The sequence below is a fragment of the Pimephales promelas genome, chromosome 23, assembly GCF_988280905.1.
Source record: "Pimephales promelas chromosome 23, fPimPro1.hap1.1, whole genome shotgun sequence".
Taxonomy (NCBI): domain Eukaryota; kingdom Metazoa; phylum Chordata; class Actinopteri; order Cypriniformes; family Leuciscidae; genus Pimephales; species Pimephales promelas.
Genome location: NC_142791.1, coordinates 2,808,595 through 2,824,179, shown reverse-complemented (window position 1 = coordinate 2,824,179; position 15,585 = coordinate 2,808,595). Strand labels below are relative to the sequence as shown.

General features: G+C 37.5%; 2 protein-coding genes across 9 annotated transcripts in view; one reads left to right on the top strand and one right to left on the bottom strand.

Annotated features, from left to right (window-relative positions):
- fryb (FRY microtubule binding protein b) overlaps window positions 1-11,108 on the top strand; it is a 76,075-nt gene extending 64,967 nt beyond the window's left edge. For 6 of the 8 annotated variants that reach the window (XM_089126545.1, XM_089126544.1, XM_089126540.1 and 3 more), the window contains exons 52-62: window positions 1,720-1,917; window positions 3,279-3,425; window positions 3,625-3,785; window positions 3,871-4,081; window positions 5,690-5,839; window positions 5,970-6,068; window positions 6,845-6,928; window positions 7,585-7,602; window positions 7,945-8,055; window positions 8,413-8,615; window positions 9,695-11,108. In XM_089126545.1, the coding sequence (XP_088982671.1) occupies window positions 1,720-1,917; window positions 3,279-3,425; window positions 3,625-3,785; window positions 3,871-4,081; window positions 5,690-5,839; window positions 5,970-6,068; window positions 6,845-6,928; window positions 7,585-7,602; window positions 7,945-8,055; window positions 8,413-8,615; window positions 9,695-9,953 (1,641 nt within the window). In that variant the 3' untranslated portion in view covers window positions 9,954-11,108. The remainder of the gene's footprint in view (window positions 1-1,719; window positions 1,918-3,278; window positions 3,426-3,624; window positions 3,786-3,870; window positions 4,082-5,689; window positions 5,840-5,969; window positions 6,069-6,844; window positions 6,929-7,584; window positions 7,603-7,944; window positions 8,056-8,412; window positions 8,616-9,694) is intronic. The other 2 variants (XM_089126541.1, XM_039676447.2) reach the window with 1 other exon arrangement.
- Window positions 11,109-11,425: 317 nt separating this feature from the next.
- zar1l (zygote arrest 1-like) lies at window positions 11,426-13,818 on the bottom strand. Its single transcript, XM_039677722.2, has 4 exons — window positions 13,133-13,818; window positions 11,927-12,019; window positions 11,780-11,854; window positions 11,426-11,701 (listed from the first exon to the last, which is right to left on the bottom strand). The coding sequence occupies exons 1-4, from the start codon at window positions 13,781-13,783 to the stop codon at window positions 11,558-11,560; spliced, it is 963 nt and encodes a 320-aa protein (XP_039533656.2). The 5' UTR covers window positions 13,784-13,818; the 3' UTR covers window positions 11,426-11,557.
- Window positions 13,819-15,585: the final 1,767 nt, after the last annotated feature.

Genomic DNA, 15,585 nt, shown 5'->3' with positions numbered 1-15,585 from the left:
TTTGTCACAAAAAGTCGATGCACCCACTTTTAATCATTGAAAAAGTTCATAATAAAACATATAATCTAGTATTTTTCAATTAATTATACTATAATATTATCCTATAAAAATTATAATATATAAATATTATCCTCTAAAATATAATATTATCTTTTTTATCGCTTGTTTTAATATATCACTTATTTTAGTAGTGATCATAAATTAGGTATCATTAATTACCTAATTAATTACATATCATAATTGAACGTTGCGTTAGAAACGGTACTCTAAATTATTTTATCAGGCTCCTCCCCTTTTGGGCAACATTATATTTCATAATTTGACAAAACATATATTGCCAGAAAGGTCTATGTCTCAAGGTTCCAAATTTTGTGACAGAATTGATATTTGGACAGAAATTTGTTAAAGGCAGAATGTATACAACTTTATTAAATGTAATTCAATGGCACCCGGTGGCTATTTTTGGTACTACGCCTAAACACAATATCATGGGAACTTCAATTTTTGTGATATCAACTTCAAACTTGGAACATAACTTCGTTAGATTTATGGCTTTGGGTTCATGGTTTCACTTCAGCAATAATCTGTTAATTATGTTCTTTAAAACAAGACCAGGTAAGGGGTTAAAATATATTGAAACAGAAAACTTTTTTTTAATTTATTGTAATAATAAAAATGTTTCACAATATTGCTGTTTTACTGTGAGCAGAAGGTACAGTACATATGTCAAAAACAATTTACAAATCTTACCGACCTCAAACGTTTGAAAGGTGTAGTGTGTATATTTTTTAATTATACAGATATAGACATAATAAATGACTTAAGACATCAAAAGATGTTGATTTCAGAGTTACAATTCCCTTCCCTACTAACAAAAACCCAGTTCCTTGCAACTTTCTTTCCTTATTTCTGGATAATGAGTTAACTCTTTTGCTCTGATAAGAGAGTGCCTGACTAATGTGGCCATTGCTTTTCCTCTGGACATGCTCACTGTGTAGCTAACACTTTCTCTCTTTCTCTCCTGTGCTGCCATAGGAGCTGCAGGTAAGAACAGCTGTGTTAGCATGTGACGTAGAGAATGGCAGAGATCTTGTTTCCAAATCTGCTCAGAATCACTTTGAGAATGATGTGTTTCAGTCATGTAGACTCTCATCTATCAGGCTGCTGTTGCTAAAGAGATTAGATAATTATATATTTTTTTGTGTATTCAATTCATGGATGTCATATTACATACTATAGAAATGCATGTTAGAAGCATCTCAATTCAATATATTTTTTTGTTTTGTTTCATTCATATTAAATCATTCCTCACAACTTGTTTTTGTTTTGTTGGAAAACTATTAAAATTCAGATTTTTTCAAATGCTTATTGGAGAAACCTGCTGATCTAAAATCCTTAAAATCTGGATTTTGTGTTTTGTTCGGGTTTGTTTCCGCAGGACTACAAAGAAGATTACTAGTATTTATTTTTTTTCATTTGCAAAGTCAGAAACCTTACATGTAGTGGCAGATATTGTTTCATATTTCAGATATTGTTCATTTGTATTTACTGTATGTTTGCATGTGTTCTTCATTTTTGCATGATTGATTAGAAGTGTGTTATGTCTGGGTCCTCCTAAGTGGTGGGCCAGAGTGGTGCACACCCAACATCGGCTCATGCTAGAAAGAATAGCTGCTGAATCAGTGCTGTGTGTGTGTGTGTGTGTGTGTGTTTCAATAGGGCGAGAGTATGGATAACTTTAACTGGGGAGTGCGCAGACGCTCTCTGGACAGCACAGACCTGACTGAGCTCCTGGAGGAGAGCCAGCACTCTGACATCACCCCCTGCATCGGCCTACACGACCCCCGGCAAGACTCGGATGACTCCTCTGAGGAAGAGTCCAATTCCACCAGCCAAAGCCTCTCCCACTCTCAACTAGTATGTGCTATCTATCTATCTATCTATCTATCTATCTATCTATCTATCTATCTATCTATCTATCTATCTATCTATCTATCTATCTATCTATCTATCTATCTATCTATCTATCTATCTATCGTTCTATCGTTCTATCTATCTGTCTGTCTATCGTTCTATCGTTCTATCCATCGTTCGTTGTATCTTTCGTTCGTTCTGTTGTTTTATCTATCTAGCGTTCTATCTATCATTCTATCTATGTATCTTTCGTTCTACCTATCATTCTATCTATCTTTTTATCTATTGTTCTACCTATCTATCTATCTATCTATCTATCTATCTATCTATCTATCTATCTATCTATCGATCTATCGATCTATCGATCTATCTATCTATCTATCTATCTATCTATCTATCTATCTATCTATCTATCTATCTATCTATCTATCGTTCTATCTATCTGTCTGTCTATCGTTCTATCGTTCTATCCATCGTTCGTTGTATCTTTCGTTCGTTCTGTTGTTTTATCTATCTAGCGTTCTATCTATCATTCTATCTATGTATCTTTCGTTCTACCTATCATTCTATCTATCTTTTTATCTATTGTTCTACCTACCTATCTATCTATCTATCTATCTATCTATCTATCTATCTATCTATCTATCTATCTATCTATCTATCTATCTATCTATCTATCTATCTATCTATCTATCGTTCTATCTATCCATCTAGATATATATATATATATCATTCTATCTATCTATCTATCAATCATTCTATCGTTATATCGTTCTATCTATCAATCTATCAATCATTCTATCTATCGTTCAATCTATAATTCTATCTGTTTTTCTATTATTCTATCTATTGTTCTATCTATCTATCTATCTATCTATCTATCTATCTATCTATCTATCTATCTATCTATCTATCTATCTATCTATCTACAGTATCTATCTATCTATCTATCTATCTATCTATCTATCTATCTATCTATCTATTGTTCTATATATCGTTCTATCTATCGATCTACGATCTATCTATCGATCTATCAATCATTCTATCTCTCGTTCGATCTATAATTCTATCTATCGTTTGATCTATCATTCTATCTATCTATCTATCTATCTATCTATCTATCTATCTATCTATCTATCTATCTATCTATCTATCTATCTATCTATCTATCTATCTATCTATCTATCTATTCTATAGATACATAATAGATATGATATGAAAGACAGACAGCATACAGTATCTGTCTGTCTGTCTGTCTGTCTATCTGTCTGTCTGTCTGTCTATCATACTACATAGATTGTCTTATTGTTTGTTTGGTTTAGCCTAATGGTATGTTTCTAAAGCTGGGCATTTTCTGATTTCAGACCATGAACCTCTCTCCCTCCGAGGACACCAATCATACAGACTCTCTGTCCACCTCCTATGACACCACATCAGCTGACCCAAATTCCCTTAATGCTGCAACACCTTGCTTGGGAACATCACTACCAGAGGACCACATCATGCCGCGTGTATGTTTACAATTACATTTAAAGCTTCTTCAGTGTGCCCAAATAGCACCAAACCTCGAAGCTAAACATCCGCTTCACCGTGCTGTTTGAAACTATTGCTGGCATGTTTGTGAAACTTAATTACTGACTAATTTAGATTTACTAAGAACATAAACTTTGAGGAGAGAAGATCAATAATGATCTTCTCACATCTGCACAGGTTTTACCAGAAGACGAGGAGTCAAATGTCCAAGAGGACGACCTGCCATTCGGTGTGAATGAGCTGCCAATGAGGTTTGACTGCGGCTCTAGTACAAATCTGGATCTTCCCGCTGAACAAAACCGAGCTGGAATCAACCAGAACCCAAACTCCCTGCCCAGGTTAATACTGATACACTTCACTTCAGTTTTAAAACTAACTGGAATGGTTATTCAAGGGTAACATCCTTTCTTCGGCTTTCCGTAGCTACCATTTTGGGGAGGACCGAGATGATCTGGATGAGCTGGGCTTTCCTCCTCCACCCTCCCCATTTTTCTCTGCTATCTTGGCAGCGTTTCAGCCCACGGTGTGTGACGATGCCGAAGAAGCCTGGCGGAGTCACATTAACCAGCTGTTGTGTGATACAGATGGGTCTTGCGCCGTCTACACCTTCCACATTTTCTCTGGAATGTTTCAGGTAACGTCACCCTTGTACGTACACAAAGCAGTCCTGTTTGAATATTTCTATTCATAATTGCTAATTCAGTGTTTCCCACATGATTTTGTAAGACATTGGGTGTCCTTATTTCGTGGTTCACGATATAGTGTCTCAGTTCACATTATATTGACAATGGTGTTATACGTACTGTAGGAAGGAACTATTAGGATATAGTAATCATAATAATGGCTTTTTTATTATCATTATTGTCATACCAACAAAAGTAATATATTACTAGGGCAGGGTAATAAATATTGATTTCTTGATATTAATCGATTCTCATTTTTACGAACCGATATCGGTTCTTAAATCTCAAGAATCGATTAGTCATCCTGTTTCATTTGAATGAATGGAACATTCATCCAACAAATCGCAATAATCTTTGTCCTTTGTTACTATTGATATGAAACAAAGTCTCAAATTTCAAATTACGTCCATTTTCTTTAGAAACTCAAAAACATAAATAACGTTTTGGCGCTGTGGCGTGAGATCGCTCTGGCGCAGCTCAAGAGAAGCAGCAGCGCTGATCTCTCTTCTGGTTTAATAATACCAGTCACAGCACGAAATAAACATGAATGAGCATCTGAAAGTGTGTTAAAAGATAGAGTACAACTTATCGAAATCCGTATCATGTCACATTGATTCGCTCAATCAGCGTTTCAACCGTGGAAAGACGTCAATTAAACAGCTTGTAATCAATGTATCGTCATAGTCATAGTCGTCATATCGTCGTTAGTCAGCTAGAAAAAATAACTCCAGAGAGGAGCATTTTGCTAAATACACCATATTACATATGCATTATAATCTTAATGTTCTTCAATATTTAATGCATATTTGCATATCTGGCAAGTTTTTATGACAGCCACCGTTTATATTTCATATAATCTTCTTATTATAAAAATAAATAAAAGTGTAATTTAAGTGTTTGTATAGTTACAAAACTAGACTCCCATAGTTTACAGCATTAGTTAAGAGATTTGATTTCCTTGAGAAAATTTGCCATTTACTGTAACTGATATCCAAAATAATCAATATTGAATCGAATCGAATCTGAATCGAAATCGAATTGAATTGTGAAATTTGTGTCAATACCCAGCCCTATATATTACTATTGTAAAATTGCACTGTAACATACATGTAAATTAGAAGCAATTTTTCGCAATATAGTAATTTACATTACTGTTTAAAAATATTACAATTCTTTTGTACATTTACATTTATCTGACGCTTTTATCCAACGCGTCTTACAGTTGCTATATATGTCAGAGGTCGCACGCCTCTGGAGCAACTAGGGGTTAAGTGTCTTGCTCAGGGACACATTGGTGTCTCACAGTGGATTCAAACCTGCGTCTCTCACACCAAAGGCATGTGTCTTATCCACTGCGCCACTGCCGCCACCACCACCCCTCGTCTTCGTTTTTCATAACATTTTATCTTATCATGAGAAGTCCACAAATATTTTTGTGAAAAAATTATTCTGAAACTGAGGCGTGACAGATTAGATTGTGACAGGCCACCAGAGTCTACACAATTAACTGGAAACACTGGTTAATTAAAGCCCATTAAAATTCATTTTTGTCTCTACAGAACATCCAGAATAAGTTCTGCTCCCTAACCAGCGATGCTGCCTGTTACCTCGGAGACGGCCTGAGGGGAATTGGGTCAAAATTTGTGCGATCATCAGAGATGTTGGCCTTATGCTCAGACTGTCCCACGCTGTATGTGGACGCAGAAACGGTCAGTGAATATTCCTCCCCAGCCGTGCTTCAGGGACCTCTCCTAACAAATTATTGAGAATCATTTTGTATATAGACTTTTAAAGTATTTTTATACCATGTTGTCTTTTATATCATCTGTCCTCTTGTAGATTGTTTCATACGGGCTTCTAGAAAAGATGAAGTTCAGTGTTCTTGAGCTTCAGGAGTATCTGGACACATATAACACCCGGGAGGAAGCCGCTGTCTCAGTAAGTCATTCTAACCTTTACATAAATCATTGTTAACATTTGTTATCTCGGTTATTTACAGCTAAGTGACATGATGTACAACGCAGCTAGAAGCTAACGTTAACATTTTCTAATTTCTAATAAATAGATTTTAAAGATAATGTTCAAATATGAGGTAGACATCCTTGTTTAATTTATCCACAGTTAGTTGGTGTTGTGGTCTACCGCATAACTTAATCCAGAGCAGACACTTATCTCGGTTGAGATGTGGCTTGGGAATGGGTAAAAAATACACACCGTCGCCCAGCCTCGCGGAAACCTAGTGTCAGAGTTGCATGTACCCCATAGATACTGTTTGACCATTTTAAACTTAAAATGACAAGAAAAAACGAATGAAAGCTGACTAACTGCAATGCATTTCAATGGACTTGGAGCCAGAGAATGTCCGAGTGTATTGGGTTAGCTGCGCACTGTGATTGGCTCATCGTGGCTTAGCCATAGGTCAATTGAGTTGCTGAAATAATTTGTGCTACAGATGTGAACGAGACTTTGAATCGTGCAGCTTAATGAGTGGAGGTTTGCCAATACTTCTCTAAGTGAACAGACAATTTTCGCACGATGGATTATGAGCCAGGCAAAAAAAAAATCCCATCAATTTACATTTACTTAAAGTCACGCAGGACTGCTTGCTAGCTGTAACACCCCAACATCATGGTGTCGGGTTTTGCGCAAAACTACTTGTGTTTTAAATTTTTTTGAATTTAGTCAAGCACATCCACTTTCTCCTCTCTCAACAGTGGTTGCAGAACTGTAAGTCCACGTTTCCGAAGTATCCTGATGATGGAGTGATCACCTGTCAGCCTGGAGACTCTGAGGAGAAGGTGCACACATTCATAATTTGTACACTGTTATGATTTTTTAACGTGTTTGAAAAAATACGGCTGCATACAGTATATTGTGAAATATTAAAATTTGAAAGAACTGTTTTCTATTTCAATATATCTTACGATGAAATTTATTTGTGTGATGACAGCGCTGAATTTTCAGCATCATTACTCCAGTCTTCAGTGTCACATGATCATTCAGAAATCATTCTCATATGTCGATTTGGTGCTCAAGAAACATTTCTTATTATTAACAACACTTAATATTTTTGTGGAAACCATGATACATTTTTTCTTTCTGGATTTTTTTGATGTTTAGAAAGTTCAAAAGTCACATTTGTAACATTACAAATGTCACTTTTGGTCATTTTAATGCATCCTTGCTAAATAGAAACATTGATTTTGAAATGGTATTGTATTGCAGTATTTCCTCACTACTCTTCTTGTCACTCGGTGCGCCTTCTTCTTGTCATCCTCTGCATGATTTATATGGGTTGGGTTGAATGCGACATGCACTAATCTTCTAATTATGTGGATGGGATTTCTGAGCACAGTGGCACATATTCAGTCTCACAGATTGCATGCTGGGTATTAATGCTGTCTGTTTCTCCCTTCTCAACTCTTTCCTGTTTTATGACATGCTTGCTCTGCAGCAAATGGAAACTCTGGCTGTAAGTTTGAAACTAAGAACCGTTCTCTTTCTTGTTCATCTGTGATCTGTGTTTACAGCTTTATAGTTTAGTCCATGCATTCAGTTCAGTTAGGGTTAGGTCAGTGAGTGTGTTTACATGCATGAAATTACCCAAACCTATGCTTAGTAAGCATACTTTTAAGATCATATAAAGTGTTTTTGAAGACTGTAGAAGTAATGAATCATTTAAAAATGTTAACATGGTTTTCATAAAACAAAGTCATTTTTTGTGCATATAAACACTCAGTGATGGAAGTTTGAGTTTTTGGCTGTTCATGTGTGTGATTTCCTTATTATACTGATGTATTCGTATCGTCCACAGCAATTGGAGTTGTGTCAGCGCCTGTACAAACTTCACTTCCAGCTTCTCCTGCTGTTTCAGTCCTATTGTAAACTTATTGGACAAGTGAACACCATCAGCTCTGTGCCAGAGGTACACAATGCACCTATGACCCCACTGTTTCTGACTGCAAAATAAATGTGATATAATGTCAATAGTTCAATGTCTGCCTACAATTTAAGTGTATTAACTGCCCTAATATTGTTAGAAAGTCATGAAAAGAAAAAAATGACATGACAACTTATCATAATAAAATCATTATTTATTTTATTAAATGTTAAGAATTGAAGTTTATTTATCAGGGGGCCTGAAAATGTTTTTTTTTTTTAAAACTATACATTTATTTTCTCTGTGTAAACTACAAAAACACAAATCTGTGAAAAAATGTTCTGTTTTTAGTACTTCGCTGTCGTGTAAACGCACCCTTAATCGTGTGCTTTCATTGTGTAGCTTTGGAACATGTCTCGGGAATTGAGCGATCTGAAGAATTGCCTGCGGCTAGCCGAAGCCTCATTGGCTGGTGATCTAGTGGACCGGCAAAGGCATGGCTCCCAGCCCATCTTCCCCAGCTCAGAGGCGGCTGTGCAGGCCATCCTGGAGTGCTTGAACAACAACGAGTTCTCCATGGCCATCCGCTACACTCAAGAGTGCAGGTGAGCTGTGACACCACTAGGGAGAGACACAACTCTGGTAATCTGGTGGTAAAGAAGCTAAAATGTATTTGTGGCATTATTTTATTTTATTTTAGTTATTTTTGGAGTCATGAAAATGTATTTGGTTTAGTTAGTTTTCCCCTCTCAAGTTAGTTTTTATTTCAGTTATTGAAAATGTTTAACAATAATATTGTGTTTAAAGGAGTAGTTCACTTTTAAAAAGACTTTTGCTGATAATTTACTCACCCCCATGTCATCCAAGATGTCCACGTCTTTCTTTCTTCAGTCGAAAAGAAATGAAGGTTTTTGATGAAAACATTCCAGGATTTTTCTCCATATAATGGACTTCAGTGGGAACCAAACGGTTCAAGGTCCAAAAATGCAAACTGTTCAAGGGCTTTAAACGATTTCAGTTGATGAATAAGGGTCTTGCCTAGCGAAATGATTGCTCTTTTAAGAAAAAAGTTTAAGTTTTATAAATTATTATAAATTATAAGCACAAATGCTCGCCTTGCTCTGTTCTGTGATCCTGTTCAAACTCGTTTATCAAAATTAACAAATCTTTTTTCGTGTCATTTGGTTCATTCAACGAACGAAATGAACGAGTTGACTCGGGATAAGATTTGTTCATTTTGATGAACGAGTTCGAACAGGAGAGTCACGAACACACAGAACAGAGCAAGGCGACCATTTGAGCTTATAAAACTTAAACCTTTTTTTTTTAATGAGCGATCGTTTCGCTTGATAAGACCCTTATTCATCGCCTGGAATCATTTAAAGCCCTTTCAACAGTTTGTACTGAAACTGTCTTTTGGACCTTGAACCGTTTGGTTCCCATTGAAGTCCATTATATGGAGAAAAATCCTGGAATGTTTTCATCAAAAACCTTAATTTCTTTTCGACTGAAGAAAGAAAGACATGAACATCTTGGATGACATGGGGGTGAGTAAATTATCAGCAAAAGTTTTTTTTTAAAGTGAACTACTCCTTTAATTGCATGTTAGTTTTTACTGTGGTCTTGAAACTGGAATTGAATAGCATGACATTTTGATGGTATCTAACTTTGTTCTTGATTCCAGACGAATCTGGCCAAATGACATTTTCGGCGGTGGCTCAGAGGACGAGATCCAGACTCTCCTCAACGTCTACTTCCGGCACCAGACTCTGGGCCAAACTGGCACCTTCGCACTGGTCGGCTCGAACAAGGACATGTCCGAGGTCTGCGCAAAGATCATGGAGCTCAACGGAGAGATCCGGGACATGATACGCCGCGCTCAGGGGTACCAGGTATTCTCATCCAGCCTCCTAGACTCCAGCGTTTCCGGTTTGAGTCTCTGACAGGAAGCCCGCGGCACCCCAGACCAGCCCTGGCCTGGACGCCCCGACCACTGGATCCCTCCATAGTCACCCAACCTCTCCTGCACCAGCCCTCATCCCATGATCCTCCACTCCCGCCACCCGCTCCAGGCCAGATCCAGTGTGACGTTTGGGAGTGCTGCCACCCTTTTGAGGGTTTAACACATAAAATTGTGCCCTTCTTAGGGAAACTTGCACGAGCATCCTTGACTGTACTAAATAGGAAGGGGCTCCTGAGAGTGAGCGTGTCCTCGGATCCTCAAAAGTGCAGCAGTAACGGAGAAACTGAGCTGCTCCTGCGAGATTCCTTGGATTGAGTCACTCAAACGCGTCTTTTAATTAATTATTGCACTATGTTGACGTTTCAAGTCGTAAATCGTGAGAGAAATAAATCCTGTTTGCTACTGAGAAATGCCGCCTTTTTTGGAAAGGAAGCACCTCCGCTTGGTTTGTTTGTTAACATGGGGAATGTGCAATGATGGATCATTGAAACGGATGCCTTTCTACTGTAACTGTTCAAGATTGTCTTTAAAAGCGAACAGGACACGCCGCACAAATGAAGGAGGGACAAAGGACACTATTTGTATGTCGTCGTGATTCTTGTAACTGTTTAAAGCTGAGAGCTTGTGTCTTTGTGAACCCGTCTATCCCTTACGTACCGCTAGATATCAGCCTCCGCACCTGTACAAAGACACGCAAACATGCTGACATTCAGCGATTTGCTCATACAACTGATAAGCTACGGCTAAACCTGATTCTACTTCAAGTGCTGATATGAGATCGTTTGGCCGTTTTTCAATCGACATCCTGCGCTACGCCAAACACAGGCTCACCTTTAGGGTAAATTTGTATTTAAGAAATCAGTGTGTTGAACGTAGTTTTTGAAATTGTTCTTTGTCGGGTCAAGTTGCCAAGCATGCGTTATTGTACTTTCCGAGTTGTATTTATTGAAAGTGTATTTTATTATAATGTTATTTGTATAAAGTGGAAAAGGGAGGCATCACATGAAGATTAGTCTTTGTCTCTAGTGCATGCCTAGACTGATTGCACATTGTAAAGCTTCGAGAAAATAGTTTTTCGTTCACTGTGTAAATACTTAAAGCTTTTGTGAAATAAATAGTGCTTTCTTCATGTTGAGATTCTTCTGGTTCGTTTCAATAAGACATTTTGGTGTTTGCATAGTGATTTTGCAACACAGACATTAATTTCATTGACACTTAATCTTAGGGTTTTATGCGTGCATAATCTTGAGCAAAATAATATTCCATTATGCATTACCAAAATTAAATTGTGGAACAAGATCTTAGTATCCATACAATGATAGTGGTGTTTTGGACCCCATTGACTTTCATTGCATGGACAAAAACAGTTCTTTATAATCTTGTTCCCAAAGAAATGAGGGAAAGCACATAATGTTTTCATTTTTGCGAAGCAGAAACAAACGGACACTAGTATTATGCTGCAATACTTTATTAGGTTATATAAACTTACACCTTTATACAAATACAAAAATTCAATACATCCCACCCAATGTCAAATGGGCCACCAATACAGATTCTAAAACACATCATTATACATCTGAACATTTAGACAATGTACTTGAAACTGTAGATGGTGTCACAGGAAAGGCTTTTGCCCTTGCAGCGGCCACACAGTTCCTGACGGTGAGGACGGCGCAGGTCAATGTGCCTCTGCTTTCGTTCACAGCAGCAGCGAGCCTTGCAGCAAACCTGGTAGAGGTCAAACAGAGCAAGGTCAAACTGCACCAACAGCTTCAAAATAAATCGTGCACCATCAACAACTCATACCTGGCACTGAATGGATTCAACCCTGAATGGATTCAGTCCCGCCTGGCACTTTCTGCAGTGCTGTTTGAAGTACACCTGTGGGAATGATGCCATTTAATGAGGTCTAAACCTTAAAGTTTAAGTGTTTTTAAAGTCACTGCATTTTACCTTGGAGGTTCCCGAGATGCACCACACGAATGCACTTTCCCATCGAATGTTGCACTTACTGCAGTGATAAAATCCATATTTCTGCTCCAGAAACTAAATAAGAATGAATTGTTAGAATAAAACTCCATACTGGCGTAACTTTAAAGGGATAGTACACCCAAAAAAGAAAATTGTATCATTTGCTCATCATCATGTTGTTCCAAACCTGTATGAGTTTCTTCTGTTGAACACAAAAGAATATTTTGAATTATATTGGTAACAGTCGACAGCAGCCATTGATATATATATATATATATATATATAAATAATGGATGTCAATGGGTGCCGTCAACTGTTTGGTTACCAACATTCTTCAAAAAAAGTTTAAAGGAGGAAAAAAACTGATTTGGAACAATTTGAGGGCAAGTAATGACAAATTTGGGTGAACAATCCCTTTAAGGAACAGACAACCAATCAAATTGTCCATTACATATTTATGTTGAAAGGGGTCGTAAAAGAAAACGTTTTAAATGGAATGAAGAGCTGCATTTTATTAGCTTTTGCAAGGTTCAAGTTGAATAAAATAAGTATTTCCAGACAAAATATAATTCGAATTCTAGTAGCCTACCGGTCACAACACAAGCGGTTTTCTTCCGAACAGCTTGACTAACGCTACGTAGTATAATGCTGTGCTCCAGGCAGATTTTTGAGCATGTAAATCACGACTCACGACTTTGTAGTTCCAGGGCAGGCCAGTCACTACCAACTACCTGAGCGCAAGGAATTGTGGGAGCTAGATGTAAACAAACCAGCATGGCGGACCTTACGGGGCTTGTTTGTAATCATTTCTGTCGCCAAAAGTGATCACTCCTTGTTTATTTGAGGGAAACGAAGGAAAAAAAATGCGCATAAGGCAAGATAAGCTATTATTCCTTTACTTTATTTGTATATTTGAAAATGTATTTTGTATTTGTATTGTCCTAAAGTGTATTCTCAGCAACGTATACCGCCTGCAGAAACACTGCATCTGTAGTGGCTGCCATTGTTGTTTTGAATGGTTTCGCGGGCTATGTGACGTCAGAGCTCGTAACTGGGGAGTACATCGACCTAGTACGAGTTAACGGGTGGAACGCGCTGATAAGTTACAAGCCTAAATCACCTAATTTCACAAAAATAACCATTGTATTTTAAGGAGAGTGCTAAACCTTTCCCACAGGGGAAACACACCTGAAAGTTTGACCGTTTATTTCGCTGAATCAACGACTTCTCCTGCCGTGATTCGTTGTGCGTGGTTTCCTTCGGTTTACACTTTTCCTCCTCGTCGTCGTCGTCGTCGTCGTCGTCTAGCTCACTGTCCGACTCGTTGCTCTCATCCCCGCCGTCGTCCTTACTTTCACCGGCAGTCGTGGATAAGGAGAAAATCCTGCGGTCGAAGACGGGTGAGTAGATGGCGACGCCGGGGCGGAAGAAGCGGACGGAGTTGACAGGTGTGCTGGGCAGAGTGTCTCTCAGTTTCAGTTTCAGTGGGTTGGTGGACGGCGTCCTCGGTGAGTCCCATTTATCCCCGCGATAAAACAGCGTTTTGGGGCCGAGTGAGCACTGGACAGTGGCATCCACCTTCGGGTTTACCTGCACACCGAACTCTCTGGTGTTGGCCTTGCGGAGGCGAGGGGTCAGATTCGGGTTCACCTGAGATAGTATCGCTTTCAACTGCGCGCGTTTGTAAACGTCAAAATAATCGGGGGCATCTGGCGCAATATACAAATTGTTTCCCTTTTTATTCCAGTTTTGCTGCTTAAATTTCGCGTTGCCGGGGTAAAAGGGGAAATACCCAGGATACCCTCCATAGTTGTACGGTGGAATGAAATACTCCTCCATTGTGGCATAATCATAAGCAGAAGTGTTGCTGAATATTTATGATCTTCCTGAGCACACGCCTTAATTGTCGCGACCTAATTAGCATGAACAGGGAGGGCGTGGCATATGACGCATTATTATTGATCGCTAGGAATCGTCTTTCGTTATATTTAATTTAGCATAAGTTGAAAATGCAGTTGGGTACAGTATTTTACATGAAAAGTCAAGAAGTGACAATGCAGGTTCCACAACTTCACCTAGGCTACCTTTATTTATTAAAAAGCATGTTGTTGTTTTTTTACGTGGAGTTAAATTACGATGATTTCTGTAATGTAACCCAAATTTACTTATTCATTTAAACATGTTTTAAATTATTTCGTAATTATTATTATATGTAATTTTCATTACCTCATAATAATTAAGAGACACCATTGAATATTTGCACTTTAAAAAAATATCTAGGCCTATCACAAAAAATATAAAAAAATAATGAATAAATAAATGTTTTATGTACAAATAAATGTTTATAAAACTATGAATATGTGTTTATAAAAATATATTTTATTAAAAACAAGGTAATTTGGTTACAGATTAGCTATTATTTTACTGACTTGAGTCGAGATTTGAAGAGCAATAATAATTTGTGAGGTATGTATGTTGCTAGGTGTTTAAATATGTGGAGGGTTATAAAAGCTGGATTTTAAAACCCTCTGTTACGCTTCAGGCAAACAACGAGAACTAAACTAAAGGTTTACTAAAGGTCTTAAATTCTAGGTTCACTATAGTTGAAGCTGTTCAATCTAGCTTGCATTACCAGTCTAAAGTTTGTTTCTTATGCTGAGGATTTTGTTCTGTTTTATTTGTCAAAAACCTTTCGTTGTCTAATAAAGTAAAATATAGTATGGATCACTTGTTAGCTGCACAGTGCAAAATGAAGTGATTTGTGATAAAAAAAGATATATATATTTGTATATATATATATATATATATATATATGTATTTATGTATGTATATGTATGTATGTCTTCAAGCACTGTTAGTAGTAGTAGTCATTTAGCTGACATTATTTAAGGGACAGTTATGTTAGATCAGCTTGCTCATGATGGCTGGGCACAAAAGTGCTAAGTGATCCCATTGATTCTTCACTTCATGAATTAAACAACCTTTGGATTCCCACCATCCCATACAGAAGAAGGCCTGACACATTTATACATGAACATGCATTACTCTTCAATATTCAAGTAAGTTCAATGCTCTGTGTTTGTATTTTTTATTCCAGCTTAAAGTATCATACATCATTGCAAAGTGATGGATTTGTTTTCCCTCCTTCTCCTCCTATGTTTTCTCTTTCTAGCCAATCATCTCTATAACTCATCTATATGGGATCCAATAAATTTGACTATAACCTTTAAAAATTTGACAAACAAGCCCTGAAGGGAAACACAAGACTCACACCATTGATTTTCCCTCATGGATGCGACAAGGTAGGATTGGTGTTGAGAAATAATATTATGTGCTATTCAGTTATTGAAAAATAATATTGTGTGATTATAGAGAGCAGCAGATAGTTGCAATAAAAATAAAAAAGTCATACATTCTTTATTTCATTAAATTATGTACATTGGCGGTCAATGCTACTGTAATATTGATGTTTTGCTTGAGTCAGACAGGCAAATGGCCAGGATCATTTGAACATGGCCCCTTCAGAGGCCCCAATGGCTGGTTTATAACTAATAAAACAATCTCGGGGAACATATTATTGGCATTAATGTATTACAATGGCAAATTTTCTTTCTGGCTCCGTTCAGGACATGCGCCTTCCA